This window comes from Hyperolius riggenbachi, chromosome 7 (genome assembly GCF_040937935.1).
Source record: "Hyperolius riggenbachi isolate aHypRig1 chromosome 7, aHypRig1.pri, whole genome shotgun sequence".
Classification (NCBI taxonomy): domain Eukaryota; kingdom Metazoa; phylum Chordata; class Amphibia; order Anura; family Hyperoliidae; genus Hyperolius; species Hyperolius riggenbachi.
The window spans coordinates 45547784-45561736 of NC_090652.1; the positions used below are offsets into that span (position 1 = coordinate 45547784).

General features: G+C 45.8%; 1 protein-coding gene across 4 annotated transcripts in view; it reads left to right on the forward strand.

Moving 5' to 3' along the window:
* Nucleotides 1–428: 428 nt before the first annotated feature.
* The window catches only part of LOC137524288 (interferon-induced very large GTPase 1-like), a 148631-nt gene continuing 135106 nt past the window's right edge, over nt 429–13953 (forward strand). For 3 of the 4 annotated variants that reach the window (XM_068243980.1, XM_068243982.1, XM_068243984.1), the window contains exons 1-3: nt 429–597; nt 11161–11244; nt 12020–12103. In XM_068243980.1, the coding sequence (XP_068100081.1) occupies nt 11181–11244; nt 12020–12103 (148 nt within the window). In that variant the 5' untranslated portion in view covers nt 429–597; nt 11161–11180. Of the gene's footprint in view, nt 598–9071; nt 9115–11160; nt 11245–12019; nt 12104–13953 lie in introns of all 4 variants that reach the window. The other variant, XM_068243981.1, reaches the window with a different exon arrangement.

Consider the following 13953-nt stretch of genomic DNA (forward strand, 5'->3'; position numbering starts at 1 on the left):
GAAGAAAGACTTACCTGAATTGTTACTTTACACTCTGATACTGGCTCACACAAACGCACAAAACAACCACAGAGTATAAAGTCCAGCACTGTTTTTAAATAGTGAACTATCTAAACCAGCACTGGATAAGAAATGGAATTTATAACAGTAGTTAACACACTACAGACCTTCAAAGAAGAGTTTGTGGTGAGAAGGTCATGGTGGCATAAAGTAAGAAGACGTCTTTAGCATAATAATTAAGTGTGTGCATAATAATTATTATAACAATGATGTTTTAATGAAAAATACTGCAAAGCATATAAGAGAATACATATGCAAGAATTCATACTAGAAGTGAAACTAAGCAGCCAGGCTAGAGAGGGAGGAGGGAGGGGTATCTATCAAAACAGAAACCAGTGTACAGCCTTTCAGTGACAACAAGAGATGAGTTCCTGGAATATTCTTTTCCTTGTAGCCTGGCTGTTTCTCAGATCCCCGTCCGTCCGTTTGCTCTGAGGAACGCACCACAAACTAACCGTACAGCGATCAACCTGAATGGACCTGATGGGGCTGTAAATAGAAGAACCACCCACTGGTTGGACAGAACAGGGAGACCAGGTAAATCTATCTCTGAGGACTCCTAGATGATCATTCCAGACACTATAGACAAAGTATTTACAGGTATGATAATAATATTAACACTTTCTGCTGTAGGGCTCAAAGAGCTTGAGGGCTGCAGCCATGCTCAGTAGGCCACTCTTGTCTAAGGATGCCTTAGTGAATGGGATTTGGAACCTAGTCTTCTGCATCAAACGTGGTTTCTTTAACCAGTATACTGTCCAGCTGCCCATGCAGGGCTGGGCCGAGGCAGAGGCGAGAGAGGCTCCAGCCTCAGGGCGCAGTGTAGGAGGGGGCGCACAAATCATTCAGCTATCATTCCCCTATTGTGTTTGAAGCAGAGAGAAATAAGAAAAGGGGATACATGGCAGTGACTGCAAGCCAGATAACTAGAGATTAAGGTGTTGGGGGCCCTGGGGGTGCCTCTTAGTTTAATAGTAATCAGTGTGTGACGGCTGAGGTGGGAGGGATGGAGGGGCGCACTTTGGTGTCTCAGCCTTGGGTGCTGGAGGACCTTGTCCTAGCTCTGTGCTGTTGAGAGAATGTAAAGGATTTAAAGGACAACTGTAATGAGAGGGCTATGGAGGCTGCCATATTTATTTCCTTTTTAGCAATACCAGTTGCCTGGCAGCCCTGCTGACCCTCTGTCTCTAATACCTTCAGCCATAGACCCTGAACAAGCATGCAGCGGATCAGGCATTTCTGAGATTATTGTCAGATCTGAAAAGATTAGCTGCATGCTTGTTACTGCTGTTATTCAGATACTACTGCAGCTAAATAGATCAGCAAGGCTGCCAGGCAACTGGTATTGTTTAAAAGTGAAAGCTACCAGGCAACTAGTATTGTTTGTTGTGCTGCTGTTTTTTAACTATATACAACCAATAAAGAAGCTATAATTTTAGCAGTGGTGCCTGACCCATTTGGAGTTTGACTACAACAGTTCCAGTGGCTTTGAACGCTGATCTCTTGGGCACACCCTTCTCTTGTTCATGGGTGCTGTCCCACTCCTCCTCACTACAGTTTACTTTAAAAGGAAATAAAAATGGCAGCCTCCATATACCTCTCACTACAGTTGTCCTTTAACCAGTATGCTATCCAGCCACCTATGTGTGGAGAGAGTGTAAAGGCTTTAATCGTAATCTTTAGATTATTTGCACAGAACCACAGAAACACCACAATAATTATCAATGTCATAATCATTTTTTTCTTTACTTAGAAAAATTATTGTTAGATTTTATTTAGTATTAAGTTCACCAAAGACTATTTACTGGGTCAGATAAGATTCCAGATAAGCTTGCAAACATGTATTTAAAGGGAACCCATGGTGAAAGTGATATGGAAGTTACTTTTAAATAATGCAAATTGCCTGGTTGTCCTGGTGATCCTCTCCTTCAAATACTTTAAGGCACAGACCCCTGAACAAGCATGCAGCAGATCATGTCTATGACAAGTCTGACATGATTAGCTGCATGCTTGTTTCATGTGTGTGATTTAGACCCTACCGACCAGAAAGATCAGCAGGGCTGACAAGCAACTGGTATTGTTTAAAAGGAAATAAATATGGCAGCTTCCATAGGTCTCACACCTAGGATTCCTTAAAAAAAATACACAGTGCTGAATAGAATCCCTAAATAAGGCAACTTACATGCAATAGACGTTGTCGCTAAAAGTAATAATTTGCGATCCTTTTGGGTGACGGTCTACTTTGTGCACAGTTGATCCTTAACCACCTGAGCGGTCTGGACGAGCTGAGCTCGTCCAACACCGCCGGTGGCTGCCGCTCAGGCCCTGCTGGGCCGATTTGGATGAAATAAAAAGCAGCACACGCAGCTGGCACTTTGCCAGCCGTGTGTGCTGCCTGATCGCCGCCGCTCTGCGGCGATCCGCCGCGAGCAGCGGCGAAAGAGGGTCCCCCCAGCCGCCTGAGCCCCGCGCAGGCGGAACAAATAGTTCCGGCCAGCGCTAAGGGCTGGATCGGAGGCGGCAGATGTCAGGACGTCGGCTGACGTCCATGACGTCACTCCGCTCGTCGCCATGGCGACGAGGAAAGCCAAACAAGGAAGGCTGCTTATTGCAGCCTTCCTTGTTTATTCTGGGCGCCGGAGGCGATCGGAAGAACGCCTCCGGAGCGCCCTCTAGTGGGCTTTCATGCAGCCAACTTTCAGTTGGCTGCATGGAATAGTTTTTTTTTAATTTAAAAAAAACCCTCCCGCAGCCGCCCTGGCGATCTTATCAGAACGCCAGGGTGGTTAATATCTGCCCCTACTGAAAATCTGCTGAATTGATATTTGTTAACCTTAAGCGTAAAAAAAAAATTGAGTTTTACTCACCTGGGGCTTACCTCAGCCCACTGCAGCTGATCGGTGCCCACGACGAGTCGCTCTGATGCTCCGGGTCCCGCTGGCGGCCACTTCCGGTTTCGCCAACAGGACCCATCAGGCTGGGGAACGCGGCTGATACTACGCGTTCCCAGCCAAAATAGCACCCCTATGCGGCCAAACCCGATCGTTTTCCGCGCTTAATTCTGCAGGCGATTCTCTTATCTTCCACTCGTTTGTCTTATCTTTTTCCATTGTCCTCCATGCAGAATCGAGCGCGGAAACGATCGGGCAGGAGATCGGACATGTCAGAAATTATCTGTCGAAGCATCTAAATGACTCAGAATGGAGCCGTGTATTCCCAGCATAAAGGCCACACATTTTATTTATTTTATTTATTGTATTTATAAAGCGCCAACATATTACGCAGCGCTGGACAATAAATAGGGATACATACAATATTTAGGGGTGACATACAGCAAAATGACAATACAGGAATACAAGAAAGACCAGATCATGCAGCACAGTATGAGTACAAGGTAATGCTTAGTCACTGGAGGGGAGCATGAAGATTAGGCAAGTTAGGTTCACTCAGATGCATAGCATGGGTAGTAATGGAGGTGCATGATCAGGTTGGACACAAAAGGAGGAAAAGGCCCAAAGGCTTACAATCTAAAGGGAGAGGTAGGGACACGAGAGGTAGGAGACCAGAGTTCAGCTGTGGGTTTAGAGCACTTGTGAGGGGTAGTAGACCAGAGTGAAAAGGTGAGTTTTGAGGGCTTTCTTGAAGATGTTGAAGGAGGGGGCTGCCCTAATGGGTGGAGGTAGGGAGTTCCCTAGTGTCGGAGCAGCTCTTGAGAAGTCCTGGAGGCGTGCATGGGACTGGGTGATGCGGGGGGCGGTTAGGCGAAGTTCATTGGAAGAGCGGAGTGAGCGGCTAGGTGTGTACCTCTGAGTAAGATCGGAAATGTAGGTTGGACAGGTTTTGTGGACAGATTTGTAGGTCAGACACAATATCTTGAATCTGATTCTGGACTGGATAGGAAGCCAGTGGAGGGATTCAAGGAGGGGATCCGCCATGGTGGAGCGATGGGAGCAGTGGATAATTCTGGCTGCTGCATTCATGATGGACTGCAGTGGGGCTGTTCGGGTCATAGGGAGACCAGACAGCAGGGCATTGCAGTAGTCAAGGCGGGAAATTATAAGGGCATGGATGAGGAGTTTGGTGGTGGCAGAGGTCAGGAAAGGGCTAATCTTACAGATGTTACAAAGGTGGAAGTTACAGGACTTTGTGAGGTTTTGGATGTGGGGAGTGAAGGAGAGTGCGGAGTCCAGGGTGACACCCAGACAGCGGGCTTGAGAGGTAGGGTGAATGGTAGTGTGGTTAACAGTGACATGCACATCTGGGAGGTTTATGGATGTCCGGGGTGGGAAGATCATAAATTCCGTTTTGTCTAGGTTTAGTTTCAGGAACCTAGCGGACATCCAGGAGGAGATGGCTGATAGACAGGAAGAGACCTTGTCCATGGTAGTGGTGGATATGTCAGGGGTGTGGAAGTAGATCTGGGTGTCATCTGCATACAGATGATAGTTAAAACCCATGGAGGAGATAACCTTGCCAATGGAGGATGTGTATAGGGTGAACAGTAGGGGGCCAAGGACCGAACCTTGGGGGACTCCCACCGAGAGGTGGTTGGGGGTGGATGAGGACTCATTGAAGGCGGTCGTGAAGGAGCGGTTGGAGAGGTAGGATGAAAGCCAGGACAGGGCAAGATCGTGAATGCCCATGGACTGGAGGGACTGGAGGAGTAGGGGATGATCTACTGTGTCAAAAGCTGCTGAAAGGTCAAGAAGGAGGAGAATGGAGTATTTACCTTCAGCTTTAGCTAAGGCAAGGTCATTGACCACTTTGGTGAGAGCAGTTTCGGTTGAGTGGGCAGGCCGAAATCCAGATTGCAGTGGGTCTAGCAGTGAGTTGGCATTGAGGAACTGGGTCAGGCGTTTGTGAACCAGATGCTCAAGGAGTTTTGAGGCAAAGGGGAGGAGGGAGATAGGACGGTAGTTGGAGGGTAGCGAGGGGTCGAGGGAGGGTTTCTTGAGCAGGGGTAGTACAGTGGCCTGCTTGAAGTCTGAGGGGAAGGTGCCTGTGGATAGGGAGAGGTTGAACAGGGTAGTGAGGACTGGGGCCAATTCCGTGAAGTGAGGCTGGAGTAAATCAGAAGGGATGGGGTCAAGGGGTAGTGGTATGGGAAGTCTGCAGTAGGTGGATGACTTCCTCGGTGGTAGTAGGAGTGAAGGATGTGAGGGGAGGATAGGGTGGAGGAGGAGCTGGTTGGGAGGGGGTGGGAGGTGAAGATTTGAGATTGGATATTTCCTGGCGGATAGAGACAATTTTGTTGGTGAAGTGGGTGGCTAAATCTGTGGCAGAGAGGGAGGAAACAGTGGGTGGGGGGGTGGGTTTAAGCAGGGAGTTGAAAGTGGCAAAGAGACGCCGGGGGTTGGAAGCTTGTGCTCCGATGAGCTTGGTAAAGTATTCCTGCTTCGCATGAGCAAGGGCAGTGTGGAACTGCAGCAGGTTGGTCTTGTACTGTAGGAAATCCTGGTTAAGTCTAGATTTCCTCCATTTCCGTTCAGTGGCGCGTGTTTCCCTCTGGAGGTTGCGAGTATGGGTAGTGCGCCAGGGCTGGGGGTTAGTGGGTCGGTTGCGGCGAAATATTGGTGGAGCAGCTTTCTCTAGGGCTGATGAGAGAGTTTGGCGATACTGAGCTGCAGCAAGATTAGGACAGGTTAGGGTGGGGAGAGTGGAGGAGAGGGCATGGAGGGGGTCAGCAAGGACGCTAGGGTTGAGCTTGCGTAGGTCTCGCTGCCATCGACCAGGTGGGCGGGCGGGTAGTTTGGAGTTGCCTTCCGTGAGGAGGTTAAAGGTGAGAAGGTGATGGTCTGAGGGTGGAAAGGGTGCAATGTCAAGGTCTGCAATAGCGGTGGATTTAGTGAATATAAGGTCGAGAGTGTGACGTGCACGTCGTGCAGTGTGAGTGGGGGCGTTGGTGTGTTGTACTAGTCCAAGTGAGTTGGCAATGGTGAGTAGCCGGGTCACAGCGGAGTTCTGGGCTTCATCGATGGGAATATTGAAATCCCCAAGGATGATGGTGGGGAGGTCAGAGGAGAGGATGTGAGGGAGCCAGGAAGCAAGGTCATCGAGAAATTGTGGGGTGGAGCCTGGAGGACGGTATAAGACCGCAACAATGGCAGGGAGGGGGTGGTAGAGGCGGATGGTGTGGGCCTCGATTGGCTGTGGTCCAGGATTGGGTGATATATCACCAGCTGCAAGTAAGAGACACACGTTCTTACATTCCTTTTCAATTCAAGGATTACAATCAAATTTTCTGATTGATTGTAACACTTGAAAAATCTAAACAATGTACCACACAAATGTTAAAATTTTACCCAATTATGAAAAAAAAATAATTGTAAAATCTGAAGAAATTGCTTGGGTCTATAACCACTTCAGGACCACAGGCTTATATCCCCCTAGTGACCAGGCTACTTTTTACAATTCAGTGCTCTGCAATTTTAAGAGCTTGCTGCAGGGCCGCACAACTCAGCACACAAGTGAATCCCCCCCCCTTTTCTGCCCACCAACAGAGCTTTCTGTTGGTGGGCTCTGGTCGCTGGTGCCATGTTTATTTTAAATTTTTTTAAATTAATTTGTATATTTTTTTAATAAAATGCTCTATTTTTTATTTATTTTATATCTCCCCTCCCTCCCCCCATCAGCCAATCAGGGTGATCCTCTCTTATAGACATCAGCCTATGAAAGGGGATCTTGATCAGAGCCTTTCCAGAGGACAGCTGAGCGAGCCAGTACAGCTCTGCCATAGATCGCAGCAATGCACAATGTAAATAGACGGTGACTCCGCCATCTAACAGTCTCCTGCACTCGCATTGGCGCGCGCGATCCCCGCTAATCTCCACCCACCGCACTTCACACCTTTTGACGTTAGGCGTTTAAGAAAGTGACAATCTACCACACACCATTCAACTTTCATAAAAATTGTTCCGAAAAATCCACCACTCCCGATCAACTCTTGTAATATTGCAATTGCAAAACTTGCAATATTTTGGAAAATCTGATCGTTTTTATCGAATTTCCGTGAAATCGGACCATTTTATTGTATCGTGTGTGGACACCTTAGTGGGAATGGCGGAAATGCCAATTTCAGGTCTCGACGGATTTCCACTTTCCAAGAAGTGTCTTTCCGATTACTGATTTCCGCAGAATGTTATTTCTTTAGTTATTTTTGCCAATAAAGTCAGGTAATTGTAAAAATATATATATTTGTTAGCGGAATCTGCTATTTTTGCGAATGTATGCTATTATGCGGAATCTGAATTTCTGATTGGCAACCGTGGTAAACGTCGGTGTGTTCTTATTAGCCTAATACTTTCAAGTCTTTTAATTGGCCTAAAAATTCTGCGGTAATCCGTATTTCCACGGTACAAGGCTGATTCTCTGATTGGTCCAATGATTTCAAGCCTTGTGATTGGCCAAAAATTTCCTAGTCTCAGTAATGCGGAATTCGGAAGTTCCTCCCTTCACCATAACCACCGCATTGTGATCTTGTGGAAATTGGAAGACTCTGGGAAGGAGCTAACACTTGGAGTCCGGATTATTGTAACGTCAATCCCCTTTAAGTTAACTGTAACATCCAATATGTAAATCGGTTTGCGATTTGCGATTTGATGAGTATTGACATGTCTGTGGGCCGTGTGATGAATGGGAAAATGGCAGTACCTTTAAAAGGCTGATGCAGATGGGGTGGCCTAAAGGGGTGGCGAAACCAGGTCGGGAGAGGAAAACAGGCTATTCCTTAAAGTGAACCCAAGGTGAGGGTTTTATGGAGGCTGCCATATTTATTTCCCTTTAAAGAGAATCTGTATTGTTAAAATCGCACAAAAGTAAACATACCAGTGCGTTAGGGGACATCTCCTATTACCATCTGTCACAATTTCGCCGCTCCTCGCCGCATTAAAAGTGGTTAAAAACAGTTTTAAAAAGTTTGTTTATAAACAAACAAAATGGTCACCAAAACAGGAAGTAGGTTGATGTACAGTATGTCCACACATAGAAAATACATCCATACACAAGCAGGCTGTATACAGCCTTCCTTTTGAATCTCAAGAGATCATTTGTGTGTTTCTTTCCCCCTGCAGCTGTCTTCCACTGAAGTGTCAGGCTGTTTCTTCCTGCAGAGTGCAGACAGCTCTGCCTGTATGTAATTCCTCAGTATGTGAAAGCCCAGCCAGCTCAGAGGATGATTTATCCAGCTTGTAAAAGATGAGAGAAGAGAGAAGCTGCCCTAATCTAAATAATAGACAGGCAGTGTGCATAGAGGGGCCTGTAGGGGGGAGATGCATCACAGAACCACAACACTGAAGAACTTGGCAGCCTTCCAGACACAGGCCGACAAGTCTGACAAGAGAGAGATAAGTTGATTTATTACAGAGACAGTGATAGCAGAAAGTGCTGCAGTAAGCCAGAACACATTAGAATAGCTTTTGGAACTTGTAGGATGATAAAAAACAGGATGCAATTTTTGTTACGGAGTCTCTTTAAGCAAAACCAGTTGCCTTGCATCCCTGCTGATCCTCTGCTTCTAATACTTTCAGCCATAGACCCTGAACAAGCATGCAGCAGATCAGGTGTTTCTGACATTATAGTCAGATCTGACAAGATAAGCTGCATGCTTGTTTCTGGTGTACTTCAGACACTACTGCAGCCAAAAAGAGCAGCAGGGCTGTCAGGAAACTGGAATTGTTTAAAAGGAAACAAATGTGTCAGCCTCCGTATTATTCTCAGCTCGGGCTCACTTGAAATTACCAGCAATGGGTTTATTGTTATAAGGTGCACTCTATTAGACAGATTGTGCCTGGATAGTGTACTACTTAAGGGCTCTGCCTCTGAAATAGGCAACTGGGGTTTGAATCTCGGCTCTTCCTGTTCAGTAGGCCAGCACTTGTTCTGTGAGAAAGCATTGGGCCAAAATCCCTAATGCTGCTACCGCTTATAGAGTGTGCCCTAGTGGCTGCAGCTGTGGCGCTTTGAGTATGCCAGGAGAAAAGTGTGATATAAATGTTCTGTGTCTTGTCTTCTAGGCATTCATATGCAATTGGAGTCCAGTGTGCATGGACCCTCAATGTAAGTTGCATGTTTTTATCTTGTCTGAGGAGTTTAATACATTTTGCGACCCTTTGTGTGCTATTGTTTAGCATGGGTGACTGCAGGCTGCACAAGATTTGGGGGATTTAAAGAGGCAGCACAGAGGATTGAGAGTTTATCTGGCCTAAATGTTGCTATATTTTTGGTGCACACAAAAAACTCCCTCTTCACCATCTGACGAAGCCCTGATTGGTGGGCGATACGTGTAGTTAGGGTGTTTGTTTGATACTTTATTAAAGATGCATTGTGTTTATGAGACACATGTGAAGTGGAGTATTCAAGGCTTTATGGTTGTTCCTCAGGTGGCTTCCCTGGTGGTTTGACATTGCATAAAAGTGTGAGTTGAGCCCTCTCTGGTTTAATAAATATCAGTGGGACATCCCTGCTCATCCTTCTCACCCACTCCATAGGACAGAACAGGTTACTGCATCTGCATCAAGCAGTGCAACATGTCAGTTTGATACCTTTTTTAAATAAGTTTTTTGCTGAAATCTTTTAAAAATCTATTAGACAGCAGGGAGAGGTGGCAGCACTTCCCAAAGCAGGCTGCATCTGAATGACTATCAGCATAGGGGCGGGGGTCAGAGCCTACTTATAGGCAGGGTACACATCTTGCATTCAAAACTGATGCACCAAATTAACATTAATGGAGGATGTTACCTTCCAAAACAGTTTGCATGCAAAGTATTCCATACTGGACCCTTTTGCCACAATGATGCCCTCCTTTCGGAAGGGACCCTAGCCTCTAACTAATTAACAAACAATTATATTTAGAACCTGGGAGCAGATGACCATAAATGGTTAACACATTTTTTTGGCCAGCTTTTCCCTGTTAAAAACAGGGACGGATCAAGACCAAGTTGCGCCTGGGGCAAGGTCAGGTTTTGGCGCCTAAAGGTCAGGTTTTGGTGCCTAAACTGCCATTCATTTTGCCGCCTTTTTAAGAATTCAACAAACTGCGCCTGGGGCAAGATACCCGCTCGCCCCCCCCTAGATCCGTCCCTGGTTAAAAAATGTCAAAAAATCTAAAGATTCAGTTCCTTTCTGATCAGATTCTGATCTGATCCATTCTTTGTTGGTGGCATCCATGCTCAGCCACCAGTGTACACATCTCTAGTTATAAAAAACACTCCTCCCCAGTGACAGGTATGACAGGTATGTGTGGAGATCCCCTCTGTTAGAGCACAGAAGGAAATAGAAGGATATTTACATTGGCTGATTACATTCCTATCCTGTCACTCTCAGCAGTGTTCTTATCACACCAAATGTGAACTTGTACAGCACTGTCTGGGTTTAATGTAGTGGTTGGAAAATGTAGTAGTAGTGGCTGGATAGTGTAGCAGTGGCTGGATAGTGTACAGGTTAAGGGCACTGCCTCTGACCAAGGGCTTGATTCATTAAGCTGTGCTGCTAAAGCCACACAACTTAATGTGAGGAGCACGAGTTGCGCGCACGCTATGTGCGGTAGTGCAGCGTAGCATGCGCTGGAAACTTACACGCGCTCCTTACTAATAGTGGGCGCTCGACGCATCCTGCCCTGAGCCCCATTGGGTCCAGTGGCTTTGTAGGGCGTGATCCTCGTGCTTTGATTGGCCCAATAGGCTGCCTGTCATGTGACAGGCAGCCCATTGGGCAAATCAAACTGCCAGGATCACATCCTACAAAGCCACTTGACCCGACAGGGCTCAGGGTGGGATCAGTGGAGCGGCAGTTGTTAGCAAGGAGCGGGCATAATTTCCAGCGCATGCTACGCTGCACTACCGCGCATAGGGTGCACACAACTCGTGCTCCTCACATTAAGATGCACTGCTTTAACAGCACAGCTTAATGAATCAAACCCCGGGGTTCAAATCATGACTCTTCATATTCAGTAAGCCAGCACTTATTGATTGAGTAGTCCTGAGCAAGACTTCCTAACACTGCCACTGCTTGCTGAGCATACCCTAGTGGCTGCAGCTCTGGTGCTTTGAGTCTTCCAGTAGAATTAAGCAATATCAATGTTATTTGTCTTGTCTTTATCTGCAGCTCTGTGATGCAACAGAAGGATGGTGAAGCTGGGTTTGCCCTCCCTTGCCTTTCTCTGCATCGTGTGCTTTGCCAATGCCTCTGGTAAGTTTTATTGCATGTTCATTTTCTGCCGAACCCATCTGCACATTGTTCAGGTTAAACCAGCCAGTGGCTCTCTTCATAGGTTTTCTATCGTTAAGCATTTCTCATGGTTTATAGCAGCCAGGACTGTTTTTAGGCATAGGCAGCTTAGGAAGTTGCCTAGAGCACCTCCTGCTTGAGGCAGCACCAACAGAGCCATGCTAAGCATAGCATTTTTGATGGAATCCTTATATACAATTGATGATGGACCTGAAGAGAAATGATTGGTTAAATAGCTCAGGGTGTAATAAAAGTGATCTGTTAAGGAAAATATATAAAATGGACCTACCCCTAAGGGAGGTTTGTAAATGGTGTGGTCCGTAGGGATGTGGGAAAGGACAAGAATTCATTATCTTCAGAGGGCTGCTCCCTAGCCATCCGTCTTTATGCTGTTGTGCATCTTGTTTACCTGCCACAAATTCATGCCGGGAGAGGTAGTTTATTAAGGCGACTAAATCTCCCTACATGCATTGAGGCACCCAGGGCTACACTATCACTCTGGGCACTTTAAACACCACATACACATGGGAGGGCTAGGCAGCGGCCCCTGAAGGTAATTAATGCTTGGCCAGTATTACAACTCAATGAGGTCTGAACTCACAATTATGCACTGCAGATATGTGATAAAAGGCACTTCCTAACAGGGTGATGCAGGTGAACAGGCAGTGAGCGGTGTGTGTTTTACATTGAATACGCTACAGCGAGTGTCACCTACCTGTTGTGTTTGTCATTGCAGAGAATCCTGAAAGCAGGAAGCGGAAGCGCTGGGTCGTGATGTTCAGCCCTCTGGTTATTGGTGTGTTGGCTCTGATTATGCTAGGTATGGACATACTGTCCCACAGGGACTGTGTACTGCATGATAAACTACCGCGGAGGGTTTGAAAGCCAGACATATTTTTTTTTGGGTGTACAATTACAATCTCCTTATTACTGTCTGTTATGTGACATGCTCCTGAACCACCGCCAATCAACCAAAATTTTCTGCCTGGACCGATCGACCCAATCCATAATTTTCAGCCGGAAAACGGTTGATAGCTCGATTGAGCAGGCCAAATGCTACACCAATTTCTCACCAATTCGATTGGAGCGGCAATATTTACTCTTGCATACCTTTTACACAGCTTCAAAGTATATTAACCCATTCTCGTTCCGTCGTTTTCACTTGAGCAATGTTCACCTCCCATTCATTACCCTATACCTTTATCACTACTTATCACAATGAACTGATCTATATCTTGTTTTTTCCGCCACCAATTAGGCTTTCTTTGGGGGGTACATTTTGCTAAGAGCCACTTTACTGTAAATGCATTTTAACAGGAAGAATAAGAAAAAAATGGAAAAAATTAATTATTTCTCAGTTTTCAGCCATTATAGTTTTAAAATAATACATGCCTCCATAATTAAAACTCACGTATTGTATTTGCCCATATGTCCCAGTTATTACACCATTAAAATTATGCCCCTATCACAATGTATGGCGACAATATTTTATTTGGAAATAAAGGTGCATTTTTTTCGTTTTGCATCTATCACTATTTACAAGTTTAAAATAAAAAAAAATATAGAAATATTTCATCTTTACATTGATATTTAAAAAGTTTAGACCCTTAGGTAAATATTTACATGTTTGTTTTTTTTATTGTAATGTTTTTTTTTTTTTTTTATATTAAACATTTTATTTGGGTAGTTTTGGGAGGGTGGGATGTAAACAGTAGGTTTATAATGTAAATGTGTGTTGATTTTTATTTTTTTTACTTTTAGTTGTAGTATTACTATTTGACCACAAGATGGCGGCCATGAGTTTGTTTACATGACGTCACTCTAAGCGTAACATACGCTTAGAGAGACGCATGGGGGACTCTACAGCCAGAAAAAGCGAAGCTTCCGTGAGAAGCTGTCGCTTTTTCAGCGGGGGAGAGGAATCAGTGATCGGGCACCATAGCCCGATTCACTGATTACCTGGCTAACGAACCGCGGGTCGGGAGCACGCGTGCGATCGGCCGCGGAAGCGCGCATGGTTCCTGGACATAGTTTCTACGTCCAGGAACTAAAATAGGTTAAGGATGGCTGACTTGTTGATGGATAATGTTGGCACCAATAAGGTATAGGCCAGAAGGAATGGCTGGAGTCACAGTACGGAGTGGCACCCATTCTTGTTTAGTACGTCCAGGGGCGCCTCCAGTCTCTTTGTCACTCCAGGCAAGAAAACCCGTGGCGCCCTCCCCCCCCACCACCACCACTAACGGCACCAACAGGTGTATATCAATGGCATGCAAATACAGATATTGCCAGGGCTTCTGGCATCCTCTTACATCCCAAAACTGGAATGTGGGGAGCACATTGGGCACACTGCAGCTTAGAAGAGGACATCATATCTGTAGATGGGGGTTGGTGGCACAGGGGGTCCCAATACCTCAAGGTGCAAACATATGTGGTTTTCAAATAGAAAAACTAATAACTGAGCCAGATTAATAAAATATTTATATGTAATATACATGAATAAACCCTGCCAGTCTGAGCTTCTGACCAGGGGCAATGAAAGTAGCCAATATTAGAAATAATAGTTGGATGCACGGTGGCGTAGTGGTTAGCGCTCTCACCTTGTAGTGCTGGGTCCCTAGTTCAAATCCCAGCCAGGTGAACATCTGCAAGGAGTTTGTATGTTCTCCC